The sequence below is a fragment of the Lytechinus variegatus genome, chromosome 18 (genome assembly GCF_018143015.1).
Source record: "Lytechinus variegatus isolate NC3 chromosome 18, Lvar_3.0, whole genome shotgun sequence".
Classification (NCBI taxonomy): Eukaryota; Metazoa; Echinodermata; class Echinoidea; order Temnopleuroida; family Toxopneustidae; genus Lytechinus; species Lytechinus variegatus.
This window is the reverse complement of record NC_054757.1, coordinates 3,549,035-3,574,924: the sequence shown is the minus strand read 5'-3', so window position 1 is coordinate 3,574,924 and position 25,890 is coordinate 3,549,035. Positions and strand designations below refer to the sequence as shown.

Sequence of the window (25,890 nt, the reverse complement as noted above, 5' to 3'; positions counted from 1 at the left end):
AAGAATCCATATTTGATATACAACGAAAACAATTATTTGCTTATTTTGTGTGCAAAATCAAGTCAATCAATCAATCTTCACAATCCACATACATTGTCATGATCTCATCTTTCATTCCATCTCCACAATACATCTCACATAGCAACACAGGTTCATTGCATTTCATTCTTTCATTCAGTTTCCCCTCCGTCATGCTTCCTGGTTTTCCAGGAAGCATCATGACAATGTCAATGCATGTGGATTGTGAGGATGGAAAGAAGGATGAGATGAGTTGGAATGGAAATAAACAAGTTGAATGTAAACAATAAAGTATGGAAAGCCAAATGTATGAGTACAGATTAAATAAATAAACCCAGCAAAATTTACTGTTACATAAGATTCCCTCTTCATTAAAATGTCCTCATTTTTCAATATACACTAAGTTTTTAGGTTACGGTTCGTTTTCTTTCTGAACATTTCTTTCTAGCATGATTTTTTTTTTAATGGGCCAAAAAATTCAAGATGAAAAAATGATATCGAAGGAACCTTAGATTTCAACCCTTCACAGTAACATCAATAAGTCATTACTTTTGCAACAATCAGCAGAACTGCCAAATGTCCAAACCAATCTAAGCAATTAATGCTTTCTTTTTATAGCAGTCGTCCCTAAACAGACGATTTCAAAGAATGAGAAAAAAAATGTATACTTCGACTTTGATATTTCTTTCGAAGAGAAATCATTATTCAAATCAGTATTAACTATTACCAATGGCCATCTGACTGTAAGTTGCAAAAGCACAAATAGTTAATACAATATGTATCAGCATATTGGTGTTGCACGAGTATTTTCGAACATACAATTAGTTTTCTTCATATTTTTTCAAACTTAAAGGAGAAGTCCACCCAAACAAAAACTTGATTTGAATAAAAAGAGAAAAATCAGACAAGCACAATGCTGAAAATTTCAAAATCGGATGTAAAATAAGAAAGTTATGACATTTCAAACCTCGCCCGATGACGAGGCTCGCGGCGCGGGCGAGTCTACGTAACTTTCGGTTTGGTTCTGAAGCCGGATCAAAGGCTGCCCAATTAACGGGCCAATTAATTAAAACAAGTTTTAAGGAGGATGATTTATGATAGGATACACAACGTACATGTTAGACTACTCACGCAGTGAGGTTACAAGTCAATTGATTCAGACAGAGGCCAGTCGTCCTATTTTATTCCTATCCAAGGCCAATAATACGAATTTTCCCCAATTTATCATCAGTCAAGGGAGGTACGGTGGCGTAGTCCAACGTTTGTAGAAAAGAAAAAAAGAAAGGGTTGGAGTTGGGATTGCAATTCCGATGTAGCAGGGCGGTGAAAACGCCCGCAAATGTCCAAGACGGACAATAAAGCCTGATGTCGTTCAGAAATTTCCATCCGCCCAGATGTAAAAAACGTATTGTCCGAGAAAGAGTTTTCCGGAGATTTAATATGCCCGCATATTTTTTTCTCAGTGACAGGAGTACAGGCTTGTGTTTGGATCGCAAGCTATGTTTGAGAAAAAACCTTTTAGTTAAAAATTTGAAGGCCTGGTCACACTGCCCAAGCGTTGTTGGAGCAGAGAGAAAAAATCATCACTGCTCGCTACCGTTCACCATTTTTGATTTCCATTGTTTTTATTTTGTTTTTGATTTTTCCCTAATTTTGTGAGCGAAATTTGACCCTAGCTCTCTCCCTACCGCTCCAAAAACGCTCGGGCGGTGTGCAGTTTGCGACTTTGACAGCCAGACCTTGTCACTTATAACAAATCAGCAAAATACCTTTGTACAATATACTAAAACCAATTACAGTTTTGCAATAATGACAGTCACAGATACATGAAAGAGCTCAAGTTATATTATTCATATGTCTTTTTAATACAAATGTATACAACACAAACAAAAATCGAATGCCCCACTCTGCAATGATCCACTGGACCTTGTTGTTTCTACAATACTACAACCAATATAACAGTTGAAAATATATTCTTCCTGTTTTCAATGGCAATATATTTAAAGAACTATAATCAGGAACATATTGAGAAGCATATGATCATTATTCTAAGTATGAATCTTAGTGATGCCCTGAAAAGTCATCTTGGCTTCAATAAGCTTTATCCTTTTTCAAGTTTGATCTTTTTTTCAATGTGTAATTATTGGGTTATACTTTCAAACTTGACCAATCAATAAATTACCAACAGACTTTGCCTTAGATACATCTTTATTTCCACTGGATGACATACTCTCCAACAATTGCAGATCCAAGAAGCGCAATTAAAATTTGTAATATAAAAATGCCGTTAAAACAGAAGTGTGCCCCCCCCCCCATTTTTTTCACTTGTCAAATGTTTTAGCGGACGACATATCCTTAAGATTTGGTTAAAACACCCTTTTTTCCTTGTCAAAGTTTTCCTCAGGGAAAATGTGCCCCCCCCCATTTCGCAAACTCCTGGATCCACCCTGCTCTCCAATATCTCATAATTAACAAAAAAAGCCTCATACTGCAAGTGCCCCCCCCAAAAAAAAAAAAAAAAAAAAATCAGAACATCCCGAATAATCTGCACCACGAGGAGTTTACAAGAAATAGCATTACATGTGTGAGCCTACTGGTATCAGTTGACAATGGGTTTCAACAGTACCAGTTGGCAACTGGTATTTCCAGCTGGTACCAGCTAAAAGAATCAAGTACATTGTTCACACAAATACTAATAAGAACTCTTAATACTAGCACAAAATGAAATACTTATATTTACCTAAATTACTTTGTAGGCTAATTAAATATAACTTGCAAAATTATTTATTATATGATCTTCTTATGATAGTCGAGGTGTCTTATTAACAAAAAAGATCATTCACAAGTACCGGTATGCCAGAGTTATACGATATTGATTTACAATACTTAAATTAATGAAGCAATTAACTTACCAATTGGAGGCTTTAAGAAGATTACACCTTATATAGCACACTTTAAAAATCTAGATGAGAAACTTGTCGAAAACATAAGTTTGGGAGTTCTATGTCTATCTCTAAATCTCTGTCGCTCTCTTTCTCTCTGAAAACTTTGAAAAAACTGATAGGTGAAAGCTTTTTCTCTCTATATAAAGCATGCAGAAACTGAACCAACATACATGTAGTTTACTGTATTGTTATGTTCTTAAGTTACTTATTGTTTCCCAATTAGGGTTGCTGGAACCCATTCAAATCACAACACAGGATGGACCTACAGTTTGCTCTTCCTATGCCTATACATTAACATATAACATGCCCTATGGGGCTTTATGAAGAAATGGATTTGGGAAAAGGTAGTTATAGAGTGCAAAAATGAGACATATTTAGGAAAGTGGAAATTTATATATCAAGAAATGTAAACAGCCTAAAAATTACCTATATCTCACTGCACACTGCTGCAGTGACACATGTAAAGAGGAACTAGTAATAAACCTGAAAAGTATTGCATTGCATTTTGATTAGAACAGGACTTTATTGTTGTGTACATAATAGCTGACAGTTGAAATAACATATGGGCTCCGTAACACAAAGATTAGCGATCAATCGCTAGAACTGACCAATCAATGTCAATGTCACATGCGCATTAGTTTGAAATAGATATTGTTTGAAACTATGTCCATTTTTAGGTAAGAGTCACTTTGGAACCCATTTTTTAAAGTCAACTTGGATTTTAAGGCAAAATGGATAAATGCATATCATGGTGACCACTCCCAAAATATTTGTTGACCCTTGAAACCCTAGTGTAGACACCAAAATAGTATCCCCAAGTAACAATAGTCATTTAAAATTTAAGATTTTTGGACATACCTGACACCTGACTGTCCTTTCAACTAACCAAATATATTACTTGACCCTTTAAACCCTAGTATATACACCAAAATCATACATCCTAGGTGTATTTCTAATAAACTATGTATACTTTTTAGTAACAACTGAATTTACACCCCATTTTCTAAAGTCATCTTGGATTTTTTTAACATACAGACAACTGACTGGTCTTGTAACTTACCCTCGTGTTTTACTTGACCCTTTAAACCATGGTTTAGACACCAAACTCGTATTCCCCAGACAGAAATTGAACAAACTATGTCCTTTTATAAGTAACATCAGACATTTCTTACTCCTTTTTTGGAAGCCATCTTGGAATTTTTGACATACTAGAACACTGACGGTCATTGTAACTTGCCCTAATAAATCATTTGACCCTTGAAACCATATTTTAGACACTGAAATCGTATCTCACAGGCGGATATAAAATGAGCTATGCTACTTTTAATTATCAGCAGTCATTTTAGAATCAATTTTTGGAAACCATATTGGATTTCTCGTCATACCAGAACCACCGACTGTCCTTAAAACGTCTCCTAATATATCATTATGACCCTTTAAACCAGTGGTTTTAGACACCAAATTCGCATCTCCCAGGCCAATATGAAATAAAGTATATATCTGCTTTAAGTAACAGCAGTCATTTTAGAATCAATTTTTTGAATTCAACATATTTTTTTAAATACCAGGCCACTGACTGTCCTTGTTACTTGCCCTATGTAGTAATTGACTCTTGAAACCAGTGGTTTAGACACCAAAATCACATCTCCCAGGCTGATATGAAAATTAGCTATGTCCGCCTTAAGTATCAGCAGCCTATTATTAAGATCAATTTTTGGAAGCCATCTTCGATTTTCGAACATACCAGACCACAGACTGTCCTTGTAACTTATCCTAATATATTATAAACCAGTGGTTTAGACATCCAAATCACATCTCCTAGGCCAAAATGAAATGAGTTTTTTTCTGCTTTATATACTAGTGCACATTTCAGAATCATATTTAGGAATCCATCGTTGATTTTGCACATACATGTACCAGACCACTCACTGTCCTTGTCACTGTCCCCCATGTATTATTTAACCCATTTAACCAGGGTATAGACATAAAAAACATATTTCTGGGTATTGAATAAACTATGTCAGTTTTTTTAAGTAGCAACAACAATGTTAGACTCCATTTTTGGAAGCCATCTTGGATTTTTAAACAAACTGGACCACTGAGTGTCCTTGTCACTTATCCCAATGCTTTATTTGACCATTGAAAACATGGTCTACTCTAGACACCAAAATCGTTACTTCCCAGGTGGATATAAAATGAACCATGTCCATTTTAATTATCAAAAGCCATTCCAAACTCCATTTTTGGAAGCCATCTCGGGTTTTGGGACACCATCTTGGATTTTTTGACACACCAGACCCCTGGCTGTCCTTGTCTTGATGTTCTAATTTAGTACTTCATCGTTAAAACCCTTGAATAAAAACAAAATTAAAGCCACAGAGAATTGTGGATTTTCAGCCTACGGCAGCCATTTTGGGTGCCATCTTGGATTTGCCAGGTACAATGGAGGGCTTATAATTCACTCTAGCTTGTATCAACAATATTTTTACCCACTGGACCATGGAATATGAATGGAAATAGGATTCTAGGGTGGATAATGAGTCGGTTGTATCCATTTTCAGAGAATGGCGGCCATCTTGGACGTAATACCACTTTCTCGGATGCGGATTTGGGTAGATTTTTAGTATGTTAATCCTGATGTCAAATAGTACAAAAATCTGTTAAAAAATCATTTGTTGCAATTTTTTCCAGGTAAGGTTATTTTTGGTCGTATATTGACCCATCGATTGGAACAGTATGACAGTACAAATCAACACCAGTGCTTTTATGTGTTCATATGAATCACTGTTTCTAAAGAATTTTCTTGCACAATGTTAATAGCATCCATAAAGATTCTCTTCTGTGTGAATTCTAATGTATTCATTTATATCGCTTTTTGCGCTGTATTTTTTGCCGCAATGTTTGCATTCATAAGGCTTTCCTTTGTGTGAATTCTTATGTGAACATTTAAATTACTTTTTGAGTTGAATTTCTCGCTACAATATGAGCATTCATAAGACTGCTCTTTTGTGTGAATTCTAATGTGTTTATTTAGATGGCTTTTTGAGCTGATTTTTTAGCCACAATGTTTGCATTCATAAGGCTTCTCCTTTGTGTGAATTCTAATGTGAACATTTAGATCAAATTTTGAGTCGAATTTCTTGCCAAAATGTTTGCATTCCTAAGGCTTCTAGTTGGCGTGTATTTCAATGTGGTTACTTAGATGACCACTTTGGATGAATTTTTTGCCAGAATGTTTGCATTCATGAGGCTTTTCCTGCATGTGAATTCTAATATGTCTACTTAGAACATATTCCTTGAGAAATTTCTTGCCACAATGTGTGCATTCATAAGGCTTCTGTTTGGTGTGAATTTTGACAATGTGTTGATTTATTTGACTACTTGTGATGAATTTCTTGCCACAATGTTTGCATTCATAAGGCTTCTCGTTGGTGTGGATTCTTATGTGGTCACTTAGACTACCACTTTGGATGTATTTCTTGCCACAATGTTTGGATTCATAAGGCTTCTCCTGTGTATGAATTCTAATGTGTGTACTTAGCACTCAATTACTGGTAAATTTCTTGCCACAATGTGTGCATTCATAAGACTTCTCTTTTGAGTGAATTTTGACAATGTGTCCATTTAAATTACTTCTTGCAATGAATTTCTTGCCACAATGTTTGCATTCACATAGGGGTTTTCCTGTGTGTGAATTCCAATATGTTGGCTTAGATGCCATTTTCTGATAATTTTTTTGCCACAATGTGTGCATTCAAAAGGCTTCTCTTTGGTGTGAATTCTAATGTGCTCACTTAGATGACCACTTTGGATGAATTTCTTGCCACAGAATTTGCATTTATGAGGCTTTTCCTGTGTGTGAATTTTAATATGTCTACCTAGATCACATTTTCTGGTAAATTTCTTGCCACAATATGTGCATTCATAAGGCTTCTCTTTGGTGTGAATTCTAATGTGTTGTTTGAGATGATTAATTTTGCTGAATTTCTTGCCACAATATTCGCAGAGATGAGGTCTCTCCTTTGTGTGAACTTTTGTGTTCTTTCAGATTACTTTTATTATTAAATCTTTTACCACAATGAGTGCAATGACAGGGCGTCTCTTTCAAACAAATTTTAATGTGTTCACTTAGATGACCGCGTTGGATGAATTTCTTGCCGCAATATTTGCATTCGTAAGTCTCTGTACATGAATTCACAGGTTGGGTTACCATTTCTTGTACATGTACACGACTTTCAAGATCTGACTCTGTTTTATAAATGCTGTTACAAAGTCGACTTTCAAAGCTATGTCCTAGAGGATTTCCTTCTGTTGGAGATTGTGAATCCTGTTTGCAATTATGATCTATTAGACACAATGCTGTGACTGTTTGATCATTTTCTTCTTCGACGTGGTTTTTACTATGTATCTTATCACTATCCATTTTATAATATACAATTGAACTTTGATTGCATTCTTCAGAAATCTTTTCACTACATATTCTTCCATGTTTCACAAGGTCAGCATTAGACAAAAACGACTCCTTACAATATAAACATTGAAATGTGTCTGAATTAAATACACAAACATGAGTTTGGAGATGTTTTGTCAGCGGCTTTTCTTCAGAAAAAGAACAATCACAAAAGAAACATTGAAGAAGCATTTTGGCACTTGTGTCGGTTATTTCATGTTTCTTCTTACAGTGTGAAAACACTGTTTCTGTAGAGTCTATCATCTCACATTCACTTGATGCATTGTTTCCATCAGGGACACTATCTCCTTCATCTATTCTCTCTTCTTTAATGCTTGTCCCATCTATTCTTTTACAGTGTGAACACTCAGTTCCTTTAGATTCTGTCATCTTACATTCACATGATCCACTGTTTCCAATAAGAGCTTTTTCTCCTCTAACTCCCGAATTCTGCCTAGATCCACATGCTGTAAATTAAACAAAGAGAAAAGCCAAAGAAATGTTTCACAATACATTAATATACTGCTTACTAGAAATGACCGAAGGGGATTAATTATCCATGTGCTAAATCAATGACCTTGTGGGAAGAATGTATAGGGCCTACAATATTCTGTGACAATGTAAATGTAGTACCTGATATGTTGAAAAGACATACTGGAAGCCTTTGTGTGCCATGCCTAACAAGCTTTGGGTGAAAACTGAGGAAGCCCTTTACTTGACAGAATGTTCTCTGATCTCTATTTATTGCCGTATACATAGTAACACATTATGAGATAGTATCTGACTAAGACATATATCTTTACTTGAAGCCCATGCATGTGCAAAGTCTCCTGAGCATTGAGGTTAGGAAGCAGTTCCCCTTCAAGATTTTTCCTTCATGCGTCACTACGATCACGATATCAAACACATTTAACAAGATCACAACTCTAGCCTGAGTTTGCGATCTATAAACTGTACAATACAATCGTTTGACCACTAGATGACCTTTGACCTCATCACCCTCATAAACACATGCATGCTACTACCCTTGACCATAAAAACCAAGCGCAAACATAACTAATGCAGAAATAAAGAAACAAGAGCAAGTTGAACAAAAACTTGACCTTTTTGACCCCTATATGACCTTTAACCCATCATCCTTAACACTCATGTTTTATAACCAAAGGATTCTTTGAACCAATTCAAAGAACAAACTTGATGTGGATATGAAGAAATGGGAGCAATTAAATTTAACCAAAACTTCAGTAAAGGATGAACATGACTTCATATCATTTTACCTTTTGACCCCTAGATGACCATTGACCTGATCAATCTAATGAGCTTACATGTGGTATATACAATGACACATTTTTCCAGTTGCATTATACTGATAAGACTTGGGACAAGTGGGTGTTTTTATAAAGGTATGTTATAACAAACTGCTGGTGATCCATCTTGTGATAATATGAGCATCAATATCTCCTTGGTGTTGATTACAGGTTGCATAATAATAAAAAGAATATATTCACAAAGTCATGCAACAGGAACCTCTCACAATGTGGATCAATCACAAAAGTGTCAAAATTATACAAATCACAATATCACATGCTTTTCCACAATATTAACATTGATATGATATCTCTTTTATGCATGGGTGTCCATTATCTATTGTTTAAAGGGGTATGATCTATTATTTCATCCCTCCACTTGAACAGTTTGACATCACAAATCAACCCCAGTGCTTTATGTGTTCATGTGAATCACTGTTTCTAAAGAACTTTTTTGCACAATGTTAATTAGCATCCATAAAGATTCTCTTCTGTGTGAATTCTAATGTGTTCATTTATATCGCTTTTGCATTGTATTTTCTGCCAAAATGTTTGCATTCATAAGGCTTTCCTTTGTGTGAATTGTAATGTGAACATTAAGATTACTTTTTGACTTGAATTTATTGCCACAAAATGAGCATTCATAAGGCTTTTCTTTGGTGTGAATTCTAATATGTCTATTCAAATAACTTTCTATGCTGAATCTTTTGCCACAAAATGAGCATTCATAAGGCTTTTCTTTGGTGTGAATTCTAATGTGTCTATTCAAATAACTTTCTGTGCTGATTCTTTTGCCACAGTATTAAGTGCAATGAAAGGGCATATCGTTTGAATGGATTTTAATGTGTTTACCTAGCTGACCACTTTGGATGAATTTCTTGCCACAATGTTTGCATTCATATGGCTTTTCTTGTGTGTGAATTCTAATATGTCTACTTAGAGCCCATTTTCTGAGAAATTTCTTGTCACAATATGTGCATTCATAAGGCTTCTTTTTGGTGTGAATATCAATGTGTTGATTTAAATTACTACTTGTGATGAATTTCTTGCCACAAAGTTTGCATTCATATGGCTTTTCCTGTGTGTGAATTTGAATGTGTATTCTTAGATCCCCTTTTCTGAGAAATTTATTGCCACAATATGTACATTCATAAGGCTTCTCTTTGGTGTGAATATCAATGTGACGATTTAAATGACTACTTGTGATGAATTTTTTGCCACAATATTTGCATAGATGAGGTCTCTCCTTTGTGTGAACTTTTATGTGTTCATTCACATTACTTTTTCTGTTGATTTTTTTGCGACAATAAGTGCAATGAAAGGGCATCTCTTTTGTATGAATTTTAATGTGTTTACCTAGCTGACTACTTTGGATGAATTTCTTGCCACAATGTTTGCATGCATAAGGCTTTTCCTGTGTATGAATTCTAATATGTCTAATTAGATGCCATTTTCTGATAAATTTCTTGCCACAATGTGTGCATTCAAAAGGCTTCTCTTTGGTGTGAATTCTAATGTGCTCACTTAGATGAACACTTTGGGTGAATTTCTTGCCACAATGTTTGCATTCATGAGGCTTTTCCTTTTCATTTGTGTGAATTTTAATATGTCTTCTTAGAACCCATTTTCTGGTAAATTTCTTGCCACAATATGTGCATTCATAAGGCTTCTCTTTGGTGTGAATTTCAATGTGTTGTTTGAGATGATTAATTTTGTTGAATTTCTTGCCACAATATTTGCATAGATGAGGTCTCTCCTTTGTGTGAACTTTTATATGTTCATTCAGATGACTTTTTCTGTCAAATTTTTTGCCACAATAAGTGCAATGAAAGGGCATCTCTTTTGTATGAATTTTAATGTGTTCACTTAGATGACCACTTTGGATGAATTTCTTGCCACAATGTTTGCATTCATAAGACTTTGACCATGGATACACAGTTTGGGTTGACATTTCTTTAACATGTACATGATTGTCAAGATCTGACTGTGTTTTATAAATGCTGTTACAAAGTTGACATTCAAAGCTATTTTCTTTAGGATTTCCTTCTGTTGGAGATTGTGATTCACGTTTGCAATTATGATCTATTAGACACAATGCTTTGACTGTTTGACCATTTTGTTCTTTGACATGGGTTTTTCTACGCATCTTTTCACCCTCCATTATAGAAAATAAAATTGCACTTTGATTGCATTCATCAATTTTCTTATTACATATTTTTTCATGTTTCACAAGGTCAGAATTGGACAAAAACGACTCGTTACAATGTGAACATTGAAATGTGTCTGAATTCAATACACCAACATGATTTTGGAGATGTTTTGTAAGCTGGTTTTCTTCAGAAAAAAAGCAATCACAAAAGAAACATTGAAGTGTTTTGGCATTTGTGTCGGTTATTTTACACTTCTTCTTACAGTGTGAACACACAGTTCCTGCAGATTCTATCATCTCACATTCACATGATCCATTGTTTCCACCAAGGGCAGTATCTCCTTCATCTATTCTCTCCACTTTAATGCTTGTCCCATCTATTTTCTTATAGTGTGAACACACAGTTCCTGTAGATATTGTCATCTTACGTTCACTTGATCCATTGTTTCCATCAGGGACACTATCTCCTCCATCTGTTCTCTCCTCTTTGACGCTTGTCCCATCTATTTTCTTACAGTGTGAACGCACAGTTCCTGTAGATTCTATCATCTCACATTCACATGATCCATTGTTTCCACCAAGGGCAGTATCTCCTTCATCTATTCTCTCCACTTTAATGCTTGTCCCATCTATTTTCTTATAGTGTGAACACACAGTTCCTGAAGATATTGTCATCTTACATTCACTTGATCCATTGTTTCCATCAGGGACACTATCTCCTCCATCTGTTCTCTCCTCTTTGACGCTTGTCCCATCTATTTTCTTACAGTGTGAACGCACAGTTCCTGTACATTCTGTCATCTCACATTCACATGATCCACTGTTTCCACCAAGGGCACTACATGTATCTCCTTCATCTATTCTCTCCTCTTTAATGCTCGTCCCATCTAGTTTCTTATAGTGTGAACACACAGTTCCTGAAGATTCTGTCATCTCACATTTACAAGATCCACCGTTTCCATCAAGGGCAGTATCTCCTTCATCTTTTCTCTCCTCTTTAATGCATCTGCCGTAATTTTTGTTCTGCTGAGATCCAGATGCTGTTAAATAAAAGGGAAAGGGAGAAACAAATTATATCAAAAATGCCGTTGCTGTGGGTAATTTATGCAGTCAATATACAAGTCTCTATGCTAATGAGCAAGATTTATTCAAGTCCTCTCATGGATGAATTCATATCCCTGCAAAATCTTGTGAATTGTGAGACTTTCCTTCTCAAAGAATTTGACCATTTTTCAAGTGAAGTTGATTATTTCAGTACCACAGGGAATAGTATAAAAAAAATGTGTTTCTTTTATATTGGTCATTCATTTACACTAAAGTATTTTGAAAAAAAAATAAGTGAATTTCAGGCCTGAAAAGAGACTTTCTAAACAGAATTTTCTTCCTCTGTTTTGGGGAAGAAATGTTATTTAACGGATAATCAGAAAAGCTCAAACTCTATAGGCCTACTTTCTTACAATGTCACTCTTGTACGTAGCAACTTAGATGGGCCAGCAGTCAGCTTTTTCCATCGAAGTAGAAGACAATATTTATTATTTATGAAATTTCTGAGTAGCATCATATCCAGATTTCTGATTGGCTGAATAAAGTTATCAAAAGGAACAGGCCCATAGAAGAGATTACCATGAGTGTGACCTTGCATGCAGAGGCCCAGAGTAGAAACGTTTGAATTTGTGTGGATGTGTGATCTCTATAACAGATCAGAGAGCAGTATTCTTGATTTTAAGCTGCAAAATGTGCTTGGCCAATGAAAAGCTGGCTGCTGACCCATCTAAACTATAAAACCTATATATTTAGCTTAGATATTCACATTCATCATACAAAATTCATTTGGGATAAAACAGAGATTACTTGTAAAAACAACAACTTTTGTTGCATGAAAGTAATTAATTTGTATCGTTTTAGAGCTCAACTGGTATATTAAAAATCATTTTAAGTATCAAAACGTATGACCTGAAAGAATGATTTTTCATCTTCATAATGATAACCAAAACATGAAACTTGTCGATATTTAGAGCAGTAATGGCTGAATAAAAAGAGGTGCTTTCATCCGCACCAATCAATCCAAAAACCCTCTAGTCATGAATATCACTTAATTGGATAAAACTAGATACTTTTCGAGCAGGGGCGTAACAGGGGTCGGTGGCCAGGGAGGGCAAGAGCCCAAATTTCCTGCTCATATCATGGTATGAACAGGCGTAATGGTGTATAAATGAGGCAACAATTTTGAGAGGGCTGGATATTGCACATAGGGCAGAATTTATCTTTGAAAATAAGTTGCCAGTGAGCGAGCAAAAAATTGACATTTTTAGCACAAAAATCTAATTTTGTGATAGATCTTAACATTATATCCAGAGAATAATATATTTCACGTACCCTTCTCTTTCCATTCCTTTTTTTTTGGTCTGTACGCAACTGTGAACATGATTCTTTGTGGCAGTAGCGTGAAGATTGAGGGGCGCAGTATGGCGCATGTGTGCTGCTTAATATAAGTCCCGAGTGAGCGAGAAACAAATCACCTTTTCATGAGAATCTAATATTTTTTGACATTATATTCAGTAAATAAAATCATATCTTGCACTTTTCCTTTGCTTTTCTTTCCTCCTTTTTTGTTCTTGGTTGAATAGCTTTTGGGAGCCATGGCCAAACCCTTCCATAATCATATACGGCAGTGTTATGCGGTTGGGGTCCGGGGCAGAGCCCCCAGAATTTATTGATATCAAAGCCATTCTAAAAATCGCAGACTGCCGCTTTTTTTTATCAAATTGCAGGTATACTACACAACACATTTATTCAACCACCTTGCATACTGAACCAAGTATTTTGAGGGGCACAACATAGCAATGCGGGAAAATTTGTAAAAAGTCAACAACGTGCTGGAAAAAATGCCTATTTTCTAAAATAAAATTTCAATTACCTGTATGTGATAGATTTTCCATCAATTATATTTAGGAAATAACACATTTCATTCACTCCATTCATTCCATTTCCTCTTGGGTGTAGAACCAAGACCCCCCCATGTGTGTACACCAGTGATAGAACATAAAGCTTAATGTAGGAAGCTTCCCTACAGGGTCGTTATAGAGCTATTTGAAGGTTATTGATGAAGAGCCCCTACTTACTGTGTGGGGTCTGGGGCAGAGCCCAGTAGCTTATTTTCATGAAATCAAGCAAGCTTATAGCATAATGTTGTATGCAGTCCATCTTTCTTCCCGCTCTTTATTTTCAATCCTCAGCAACCCGGTCGTGTTATTAAGTCCTTTTTTTTCTCGTCTCTATTCTTCGTTTTCCAATTTAGCTTTTGGCCAATTCCATTCTACCATCATTTCCCACTATTGTTGCCATTTTGTCATCTTTTAATTTATTTCCATAGAGTTAAATACGTACTAAACTTATAACTCTATGTTTATTTCCCTTTCTTACTAATCATGCTGTTGCATTACATAGGCCTATTTCGGAATGGTTTGTTCTTTCTCAAATGTTCTTCTTTCGTTTCTTTTCCCGCTTTCCTTCCTTTTTCATGAAAAGAAATCTTTGTTTCCTGTTTCCCTTTCTTTTTCCTCCTTTCCTTTTCTCCATTTCCTTCCCCTTCCCCTTCATTTCTCCCTCCATTTTCTCCTTTTCCCCGGTGAAATCTGCCAGGGGGGCAGTTTGCCCCCCCCCCTCCCGGCTGTTACGCTACTGTTTTTGAGGGCCTGCCAACTGACTGTATACAATTGAAATCAAGGAATGAAAGCCCTGTCTTACAAACAGTAGCAGATGGTCCTACATGTACATCTATTTAACATGTTGGCCTACCTCAATTTCCAATCTTGTGAAATGTCATGATAATAATAATAGCGGTATTTATAAAGCGCCTTTTGCCTGAGGATACAAAGCGCTGCTATTATTACCCCGGCTTTAGCTCGAGCTGCCATCACCGGCGCTCAGTGCATGCAAGGAATTAATCCTGCCGGGTACCCATTCACCTCACCTGGGTCGAGTGCAGCACATTGCGGATAAATTTCTTGCTGAAGGAAAACACGCCATGGTTAAGATTCGAACCCACGACCCTCTGTTTGAAAGGCGAGAGTCAGAACCACCTATTCGCACTGGGCTGAGTCAAATGCTTGATCAATTTTTAAACAACTGCTAGAACTATGCCATAAATTGTCTGCATGAGAGAAGATAAAGAAAACAATCCCAATTGCATGTACTTTCAATTACAAGGCATTCAACTAAGAACTGCTTTTTATTATTCTGGATACTTGGATAATATGTCTATTCTGATTAAAATTTCATCCAGTGATTTGACATGTAGCTTGCTTCAAAATAATTGCAACATCCATTTCAAATATTTCAAAGTAAAGTCCATCCCTATGTAGAGCTTATTCATGAAAATAAAACAAGCTTAATGCTTGTAATTTCATTAAAGGAGACATAAGTGATAGAAAGATTGAAGTTTTAAAGTTAGGAAATATTTTGTGAAAACAGTTACATCTAGATAGTGCAAGGAACATACAAAGTCATGATAAAAAAACAATGATTTATTACTCAAAAGTCACAACGTTTGACAAATGAAACTAGTTCTGGGCCTAACACAGAAGCAGCCTAGGCTGGTGATGCAGGTCCATTTATCATTCATATTTCTTTACACAAACTAACAGGTACAAAATGCCTATCATGAAATTATGGTCCACTTTCCTTTGCTTCTCATTGCATACTTTCCAATATGGTGTTTTTCTTGCAGTATCACAATATTGTACTTGCAGCTAAGAATAAGAAATGAGGAAACTTATTTTGTCCTGTATTCAGTTTTTATCTCTATTTTCCCCTTTGTGCCAGAAATGTCTTTTGATGCATACCGTTCTAACTGAAATTGTCTGAGTCTGTTGTTACGTTGGATACAGTGTAAGCGGGTCTCTATCTTGTACAAGTGCTCTTAAATTTGTCACTCTGGCCTCCTTTCATATATCATGTATTAAAGAGTGGAACAATTTACCTGTTGATATAAAAAAATAGTAAAACTCTTTTCATGTTCAAAAGATTATCCAAAACTTACTTTCTTGACAGATAATTATTTTCCTTCAATAGCTCTCTTTTATAAGTTGATGTGTTTGCATTTAAGTTGATGGCCTACTCAGAAGCTATGTCTAGAATGTACATATGTGGGTGTGTGTGGTTGTGTGTGAGTGGGTATGTGTATATATGTGTGTTTGTAATAGTTTTCCATTCTATTTTTAGCATCTTAACCTTATTATACATTTTTTCTCTCCTTTGTATCTTGTAGATGAGTATATCCTATGTATCATGTTAATAATCATAAGTATTCCAGGGCCCTACTCACAAGCTTTGCTTTTTAAGGGGTCCTAAAACCAATTCGTATATGCTATAGTCTAATTGATGTACCAGGTATGTTTATGTACTCATGTATGTTGTATGTACATCTATTTTGATTATGATGCGATGTTTTTGGTTTTGAATAAATAAACTTGAACTTGATTCAAACAACACTGTCCTACCACAATTGAAGTTGGTCATGTGACCTGAAACTCGCATGACATGTTCAGTGATACTTAGTTACACTTATGTCAAGTTTTATGAACTAGACCAATAGACCAGTTCGTAGTTACTTCATGGACAATTTTAGTCAAATGACCTTTCATTTCTTTCATCATGATAGGCAGATTTCAAAGCAAGATATTATGTAAGCTTGCCTTACATAGCAAGATGAAGAAATTGAATAGACCAGGTGACTAGAATGCATATCTTAGCATATGTTGCACAATGTACTTTGCAAACTGTGAAATACCAGTCATTCGTGGGAGCATTGTTTTTTTTTTGTGGATATAAATGAAAACGACAATTCAAAAGAACATATGAATAATCAAGACATCAAAGTTGGTGCCTATCTCATTAGATTTTAAAGCACCATGTCACTTTAGTACAAATGACCTTCTTCTGATCATATGTAGAATCTTTTGATCATGCGCAGAAAGGAACTACGAACTGGCTTATACACTTACATGTACAGAGTTACGGTAGTTATGCAACAAATACTCCCAACGTGGCCGAAGTCCATTGACCTTTGACCTTAGTCATGTGACCTGAAACTTACACAGGATGTTCAGTGATACTTGATTACTATTATGTCCAAGTTTTATGAACTAGACCAATACACTTACAGAGTTATGAAGGTAATTCAACAAATGCCCCCAACATGGCCAAAGTTTATTGACCTTAAAGGCTTAAATGACCTTTGACCTTGGTCATGTGACCTGAAATTCGCACGGGATGTTCAGTGATATTGATTACTCTTATGTCTAAGTTTTATGAACTAGACCAATAAACTTTCAAAGTTATGATAATAATTCAACAAATATCCCAAACTTGGCCACAGTTCATTGACCTTAAATGGCCTTTGACCTTGGTCATACGTGACTTGAAACTCAGGCAGTATGTTCAGTAATACATGTACTTGATTAACCTTATGTCCAAGTTTCATGAACTAGGTCCATATACATGTACTTTCTAAGTTATGCTGTCATTTCAAAAACATCACCTTCGGTAAGATTTGGTGTTAACGCCGCCATCACCGCCGATAAGCAGTGCCTATATTCTATATGCAGGTGAGACAAAAAATGACTCCTTACAATATGAATATGAAAAACTTATTCCTGGCACAATGTTTGCAATCATAAGGCTACTATTTTGTGGGAATTTTTGTGTTAATTATGTATCTTTCTCTGCCTATTTTTTGCCAAAATGGTGGCATTCATAAGACTTCTGTTTAAGTGTGAATTTTTAATGTGTCTATTAAGAACACCTTTACGAATGAATCGCTTACCACAAAAGTTACAAAGATGAGGTTTTTCTTTTGTATGAATTTTGATGTGTTCACTTAGGTGACCAGTTTGAATGAATTTCTTCATGCCATATTTGCATTCATAAGGCTTCTCCTTTGTATGAATTCTGCTATGAACACTTAAAGCACTCTTTGTGTTGAATTTCTTACCACAATACTGACAAAGATGAGGTTTCTCGTTGGTGTGAGTATTAATGTGCTGACTTAGGTGACCGGTTTGAATGAATTTCTTGCCACAATGTTGGCATTCATAGGGTCTTTCTTTTGTGTGAATTCTAATGTGCGCGCTTAAGTGACTATTTTGCATGAATTTCCTGCCACAATGTAGGCACTGATGAGGCCTCTCCTTTGTATGAATTTTAATGTGGTCATTTAGGTGACCATTTTGCATGAATTTCTTGCCACAATGTTGGCATTCATAGGGTGTCTCTTTTGTGTGAACTCTAGTAATATGAACATTTAGAACACCTTTTCTACTGAATTTCTTCATGCAATAATTGCATTCATAAGGCTTCTCCTTTGTATGAATTCTGCTATGAACACTTAAAGCACTCTTTGTGTTGAATTTCTTACCACAATACTGACAAAGATGAGGTTTCTTGTTGGTGTGAGTATTAACGTGCTGACTGAGGTGACCGGTTTGAATGAATTTCTTGCCACAATGCTGGCATTCATAGGGCCTCTCTTTTGTGTGAATTCTAATGTGTTTATTCAGATCACCTTTTGTTTTGAATATCTTACCACAATAGTTACATAGATGAGACTTCTCTTTAGGGTGAATTCTAATGTACTCACTTTGACCACTTGCAAGGAATTTCTTGCCACAATATGTATATTCAAAGGGCTTAGAATACGAATCTGTCATTTGGGTTGCCATTTCTTTTACGTGAATGTGCAGAGCTGACTGTGTTTTTAACACGTTGTTACAAAGTTGATATTCAGAACTATGGCCCATTGCATTTTGTTCTGTTTGAGATGAGGATTCCTTTTGGCAATAATCATTATCTATCAGACATAATGCTTTGACTGTTTGACCGTTTTCTTCTCTGACATGAATTTCATTGCTTGTCTTATCAACATCCATAGTAGAAAATAAAATTTTACTTCGATTACATTCATCAAACTTTTCCGTATTACATATTCTTTCATGATTCAAACGGTCAGAATTAGACATAAACGACTCGTTACAATATGAACATTGAAATGTGTCTGAATTTGATAGACCAACATGATTTTGGAGATGTTTCGTTAGCTGGTTTTCTTCCGAAAAAGAACAATCACAAAAGAAACATTGAAGAAGCATTTTGGCATTTTTGTCGGTTATTTCACGTTTCTTCTTACAGTGTGAACACACAGTTCCTGTAGATTCTATCATCTCACATTCACTGTTTCCATCGAGCGCACTATCTCCTTCATCTATTCTCTCCTCTTTAATGCTTGTCCCATCTATTTTCTTACAGTGTGAACACGCAGTTCCTGTAGATTCTGTCATCTCACATTCACTTGATCCACTGTTTCCGCCAAGGGCACTACTAGTATGTCCTTCATCTATTCTCTCCTCTTTAATGCATCTGCCGTAATTTTTGTTCTGCTGATATCCAGATGCTGTAAAAATCAAGGGGGGGGGGACAAATTTTATCAAAGTTACAATGCTGTTGCCATGTGTATTAAAATTGTCCAGTTATTCTAGCTTTCAAACATTTCAAGGTCAAGTCCATCCCAACATACATAAAAAAGCTGAACCTAAAAAGAGCAGGGTTATTAGGACCCATCTCACAGCCGGGCGGCAGATTCTGCCCCCCCCTCCATGAAATTGGCTTTGGATTGTGCGAGCATTGCGAACATTTGCACGGTGGTAGTGTGTGATAAGATCTACAAGGCTATCATTAATTTTTTTTAAATAAGATTTTTTATTTAATGATTTAATTCTGCTAATTTAATCATGAAAATAACATTTGCTCTTATCAACTATCATACTGCCCCTTTGTAGAAACCCGATCAAATGTAATTCAAAAGAATTTGTATCTTAAAATGTATGTTGTTTTTTATAATTTCTTATGGATTTCTTTGCTTTTTTACTTTTTTTCGATGAAAATAGTTGCAGACTTAGCGTTATATTGCTTATAATTTCATTCGAGGGAAGATAGAGTAATAAAATATTTTGTGAAAACAGTTACATCTACATGTACTTGAATGCCATCATTATGTGATATTAGTGGAATGATGACATCACTCTCATAGGCGGCGGAAGCGGGGGGACATGTCCCCCTCTAAATTTGTCGTTGATGACCTTTTTTTTTTTTTTTTTTTTTTGCTTGTCAATTTATTTTCCTACATCCCCCCTAAAAGTTTTGGGTTGAGAACCTTTTTTTTGTCCCCTCCTAAAATTTTTTGGCTTCCGCCGCCAATGCCCACTTTCCTTTCTCTTAAAACTTATTGAATGTAAAATTTGTTGAATCCAAACGATTTAAGGGTTTCATTAATCGTTATTTGATGCACTGGTTTGGGCAAAATCAGGTTGTGTTGTGTCCCGACAGAAATGGTTGGGACACTGAGGGTCAAACTTTACCAAATTTATTTACCTTCCAGAGTCTCAATGTTGTGTGTGATCCCATTATCCAAGCATTGTGGGCCTATTATTGTCTGACAAGATAGCTCAAGACATGATTCCTGCATCATTGTTGACATACCACCAGTCTTTTTGACTCTAGTCGAATATTTACTTAGATCCTTGTAAAGAACCCATGACCAGGATGCTTTAGATGCAATGCAATAGCTGGGATGTAACCTCTTTGTATCCTGTAAGAATTGCTGATGACCTGTCAGCAAGAGATGGAAACCTTGCCAGAGATCTGTCAATAAAGAAAGGGAAAGTGAAAACAGATAACGATTGATCATACAACTGAATTTATTCCCACTGTGATTGATTACCTATTTATATCAGGTTCCAAATTTTAAAAATATATTTTTAATTGAAAAGATGAAACATTTGTTAAAGTCAATTTAACAAAAAAGTTAATGTATGTGTTCATGAAATATTTTTTCTTTAAATTGAGAATTTGTGAGGTGTCAAGTTTTTTAGACTCACATGGTATTTTTTGCTTTTTTTGCTTCTTGCAAAACCCAAGAAGAGAAGCAATCTTATTCGAAAGAGTAAAATGAGAGGAATTTAAAACAAGTTTCATCAAAATCGGTTAAAGAATAAGCGAGTTATGGAAGTTTGAAAAGTCTTGTTGTACTTTCTATGGGGTCCTCAAATTGGCAAACATGCTTCAAAAATGGCTGATTTTGTGGAGAACCCTCCATTTGTTTTGTACACATATTTTCAGATTTTGCCCTTTATTTTACATATTTCACATCATCTCCTCCTGACCTTGACATATGTGGTGTGAATTATATTTTCCCATAACAAATGTTATGCTCAGAATAAGGCAATATGCAATTTTAAAGATAATAGGGAAAATCTGAAAAATTGTGTACACAACAAATGGAGAGTTGTCCACAAAATCAGCCATTTTAAGGCATGTTTGCCAATTTGAGGATCCCCATAGAAAGTACAACATGACTTTTTAAACATCCATAACTTGCTTATTTTACAACCGATTTTGATGAAACTTGTTTTAAATTTTTCTTATTTTACTCTTTCCAATAAGATTGCTTCTCATCTTGGGTTTTGGTTTCCTTTAAGTTTATAACAAAACACAAAATTAAATTGAAATTCTGGTTTCCTTTTCCTCTTTTTCTGTTTTTGCTTTGATGACACTGAAAATTTGGTTAGTTTACCTTTTCCGTTTCAAAATCAGAAAAACAAATTATCTTATAGTACCGCCGTCAAGGTACGATAATTTGTTTTGCATCGACAAAAAAGGATTCATTTAAACCACATGTGCTGACTTTCGTGCAAGCTTGCATACGAAGAAGAATTGAAGACTAGCACATCAATGATGTGGAGCTCATCCGGCATCTCGAACAAAATTTAACACAATTTTAATTTCAGCCCAGTTGACACTGTGGTGACAAAAATTGATATAGAATTGAAATTGATGAAGAAATGACATAGAAGCATTTTTTTTGTGATGTATGAATAAATTTCATATGAATTAAGTATTAATAATTATCTAGTCAAGTTTCTTCACTCTGTGTAGAACCTTGGTGAACCTACATGTAATGTAGCTCTCAGCTCAGATAGAACAAAAATAACCAGTCAATCAAGAAATAAATAAGTAATTTTTGTGAGATTTTAAAATATATGAATAAATAAGCATATTCAATGAGTTTCAAAATTCTATGTTGAAATTTTGTATCACCACCTTGAGCTATTATGTAAAGCAAACAAATTTGAAATTGATCAACAAATGAAGAAAAAATATTTCTTTGTAATTCTGTGTAGAAGCTAGTTTGGTGAACCTCATAAAGTTCTACAAAATGGAAAAAAATAAAAAATAAACGCCACCATCTGTTTCCTATTTTTCTTCGCCAACTTTATGCAATGCACACGGCTGTAACGTTGGCAAGAACAATACTAATATAATAAATTACTAGGAAACAAGACGGCAGAGTAAACATCGGCGGGTCTCTTCCGTCTTTTCACAATATTTTTCTCATTTTTTTGATGAATTCTTTTTCAGAAATAAAGAGAGCGTAGAAATTCGGAAATGAAGTTTTATCCCATGTAGGCCCAACATGATTTAGGGCTAGATCTTTTAGAAGAAAAGTAGAAATCTCAGTGAAAGTTTCAGCCAGGTGTCCTTCGTGTACGCGTGAATGAGAGAGAAGACCTGGGGGGCGTTTCATGAAAGGACTTGTCAGACGTTTTATCCGACAAGTCCTGTTTTATGCGATAGTTACTATAGTAACAACCAATCAGAATCCAGGAAAGTTTTCAGTCTGACAAAAAAGTGACAACTTGTCGGACGAAAATATTGATGAAACGCCCCCCAGGCTTCATTCAACCGAGTAAGCCGACGTTAGTAAATGATTTTCGGCATTATCGTGATATAGGGAACCACCGTTCACTTCATACAGCAGCGCTTTCACACGCACGGTTCCCTATTTCCACCTCCATTCACTTTGTACACAAGTGCGCGTACACAAATCTACGAGTGGTTCCCAAAACCACGATTTGGCCTGATTTTCACTCTATAGAAGCATCCTGGCTACCCCCCCCCCTTTCATTTACTTTTTTCATTTCTTTCTTTTCCTTTGCTTTCGCGAACGATCCAATCTTTGTAGTTTGGCCGGTAAGAGCCAGGGGCCCACTCGAGCGCTAGCGCTCCCACCAAGTCCAAGCTCCCGAGCCAATCTCCGGCTAAGCTATTATGCATGTGCCGGAGCGCGGAACTCGGGGTCGGAGAGCTAGAGCTGAGAGCACCCAATAAATATTCACAAATAAATGTTGGGAAATTATATTTACTATGTATACGCACACCAAAAGTGACGCTATGAATTACTTGAAACAGGAAACAATCATTCTCTCCCTCGTCTTCTCGTGCAATAATTAAAAAGGTTAGAAAGTTTTCATCAATTCAACTCTAGACTAAAGGCAAAGATCCGCGAGCAGGCTATGGTGGCGTTCAGACCAAGAAAAGAAAAATAACATTGGAGTCACTACTACTTTACCCGGGCTCCTAACTATTGTGTACTTGTGCAAACAATTTGGGTAAATGTGCACGGCCTCGTAGCGAAGATATTCCAAGCTGCAGAGGGTGGAGACTTCGAATAGTATTTTAAAGAGACTAAAAGGGGGGAAAAATACTGGCCCTTCTCCCCTTCCCTGAATTTCCACAACAGGCGCGGATCCAGGAGGGGGCCGAGCCGGCCCCGGCCCCCCCTATTTTTTGACAACCTGCAGAAAAAGTGTACTCTTTATCTTGATAGAAACTACGAAAAACAGAAAGAAAAGTAAGAAAGAGGTATTTTACCCATGATGAGTAATTTACAGCCTCGTAACGACCGGCCCAACCCCGAAAGGAAACCAAAAAAAGGTGAGGGGAAGAATTGGAAAATAGACTTTTTCATAAATATAAAATTTTTCGCTCGCGCTTCGCACTCGCATTGCCTGTGTAATGAATCCCATTCGAGAGGGTTAAATGACACTAATATATAGCCAATATATATACAATATATCCAGTTCTGATATCAATTTGCACACATTTTTTAGCTCGCACATCAAGTTTTCATTATTTTGTTTGATTTACACAAATTGTTAATGTGTATGAAAATGTTCAGCTCGCGCTGCGCGCTCGTATCGTTTGATTTAAGAGAAACCTATGCTCTTTGGAAATTCTTACCAAAATTTGTCAAAATGCTCTTTTATCATGTCAGTATATCAAAAAATTAAGCTCATGCTTCGCGCTCGCATTTAATTGTTTGAGACACACAGCTTGTTTATTTAAATAAAAACGCGCTTAAACTGTTCATTTTTTTCAGGTCGGAATATCAGAAATTTTGAACTCGCACTTCGCACTCTCATTATTTAATTGGTGATACTTGTATCCTCTTCATTAATCACTAAAAACAGTCCTAATTGAGTCACTTTTCACGTTACTATATGATAAAATTTCGGCTCGCGCTTCGCGCTCGCATTGTTTAGTTGGATACTTATCTTTGTTCATGATTATAAAAACTGCTCTGAATCTTCAGTTCTAAGGACATAAAATATCAAAGATTTTTAGCTCGCGCTTCGCGCTCGCATTATATATCAAGACCACATGAGATACCGTATATTGTTTATAGCAATAAAAACTAACATTTTCAGTCTTTAGTGAAAAACCAACAAAAAAAAGCCAGATTGTAGCGGCCAATCGAGAAAAATGTTGATCAAAATATTTTTCGGCCCCCCCTATTGGCGAAAGCTGGATCCGCCCCTGCACAATGCATGCATATACACAGACAGTGCTTTAATTGATCAAGGGCCTGCCCTCAATCTTTTCCAACATATTTTTTTTAATCAATGAATGAGGGAAAGAGGAGGCAAAGTAATTGCATCAATATATGTGGAAGTACTTTTCCCATCCAAAACAATGCAAGTGTAAGAGTAAAATATTCATCCCAAATTTGTAGAAGTTGACCACAGTATACATCACTAGACCATGCAATATATTCAGGCAGTGATACAATCACATTACCCTTTGTTAACAATACCTTACCCAAATGTAAACACCATCTTCAGTGACAAACAATAGATTCCCTTAGATTAATCTTCCTTCCTTCATTAGTTCGTCTCAATCCTTTATTACTCTTTGTTACCTGCATCTTCCAGACCTGTCCTTTGTTATATTTCATTAAGTAGTCTACACATCTGCAGTTTCTATAGATAAGTACAAAGGGGTAAACACATCCCCTCAGAGTATAAAATAGGGGGGCTTGATATTCTCAGGGTTCTTTTCCTTAGTCTTCGGACTACACTCCACCAGCTTGCGCTCCTGCCCTTTGAGGCCTTGATAGGGGAGTGCCCGAGTTCTCCACAAGCGACTGTTCATTTATATATATATATGTCTGTGTGAATAAATATCATCTGAACTCTATATACTTTGAGTTGGATTCCCTTATTGAAGTCTTCACTAGCTAACACTCATCCATATTACCACGCTACATCTTAAGAGTGTTACACAAGTAATTTAGAAAAGGCCATCATTCTACAAAGTTACAGCCATGCCAACCACCCCACCCGAAGCCCCCCCCCCCCAGAAAAGGTTTTAATCTCTAGCTTCCTCTCTATATCACTATTATTCGAGATGCCAAGTAAAACTATAAATTAGAAAGAGAACAAACTTTTCTTATTTACCTTTTTTTAATCCTTGATAGTTTAAAAACCCCTTGCCATGGTTCTTTGCTGTGATCATCTCACATATTTTTGCCTCCCATCTTAAAACTTTTGTTAAATGGGAAGTTAAACATGACTACAAGCTGGTTTCACAAAAAGCAGCAAAATTAGCAAAGTGAAGGTTTGACGAAAATCAAAGAATAAGAGTTATGATTTTTAAAAGCTTTTGTATGCAACGTCATATGCGAGCAGCTCCCTACATATGACAGATAAATTTCTAAGATTTTGACTTTTTAATGGAACATGAATTTTTATACAAGGGTGTATGGAATAATTAGTCTGACGGATGATAGAATTTCCATTACACAAGTATAACTTTCAGTTTAAGAGAAAATTGCATTTTTAAGATTAT

The 25,890-nt window shown here is 35.9% G+C and overlaps 1 protein-coding gene across 11 annotated transcripts in view; it reads right to left on the bottom strand.

Annotated features, from left to right (window-relative positions):
- The window catches only part of LOC121431614 (zinc finger protein 883-like), a 31,425-nt gene extending 8,186 nt beyond the window's left edge, over window positions 1-23,239 (bottom strand). Inside the window, exons 1-5 of one of the 11 annotated variants that reach the window (XM_041629190.1) lie at window positions 23,140-23,239; window positions 20,296-20,565; window positions 19,055-19,318; window positions 11,133-11,909; window positions 6,774-7,880 (exon numbers count right to left, since the gene is read on the bottom strand). In XM_041629190.1, coding sequence (XP_041485124.1) covers window positions 6,934-7,880; window positions 11,133-11,909; window positions 19,055-19,318; window positions 20,296-20,401 — 2,094 coding nt within the window. In that variant the 5' untranslated portion in view covers window positions 20,402-20,565; window positions 23,140-23,239 and the 3' untranslated portion in view covers window positions 6,774-6,933. Of the gene's footprint in view, window positions 1-6,773; window positions 7,881-9,380; window positions 11,910-13,245; window positions 13,427-19,054; window positions 19,319-20,295; window positions 20,566-23,126 lie in introns of those variants that run through there. The other 10 variants (XM_041629191.1, XM_041629192.1, XM_041629185.1 and 7 more) reach the window with 10 other exon arrangements.
- Between the last annotated feature and the right edge of the window lie 2,651 nt (window positions 23,240-25,890).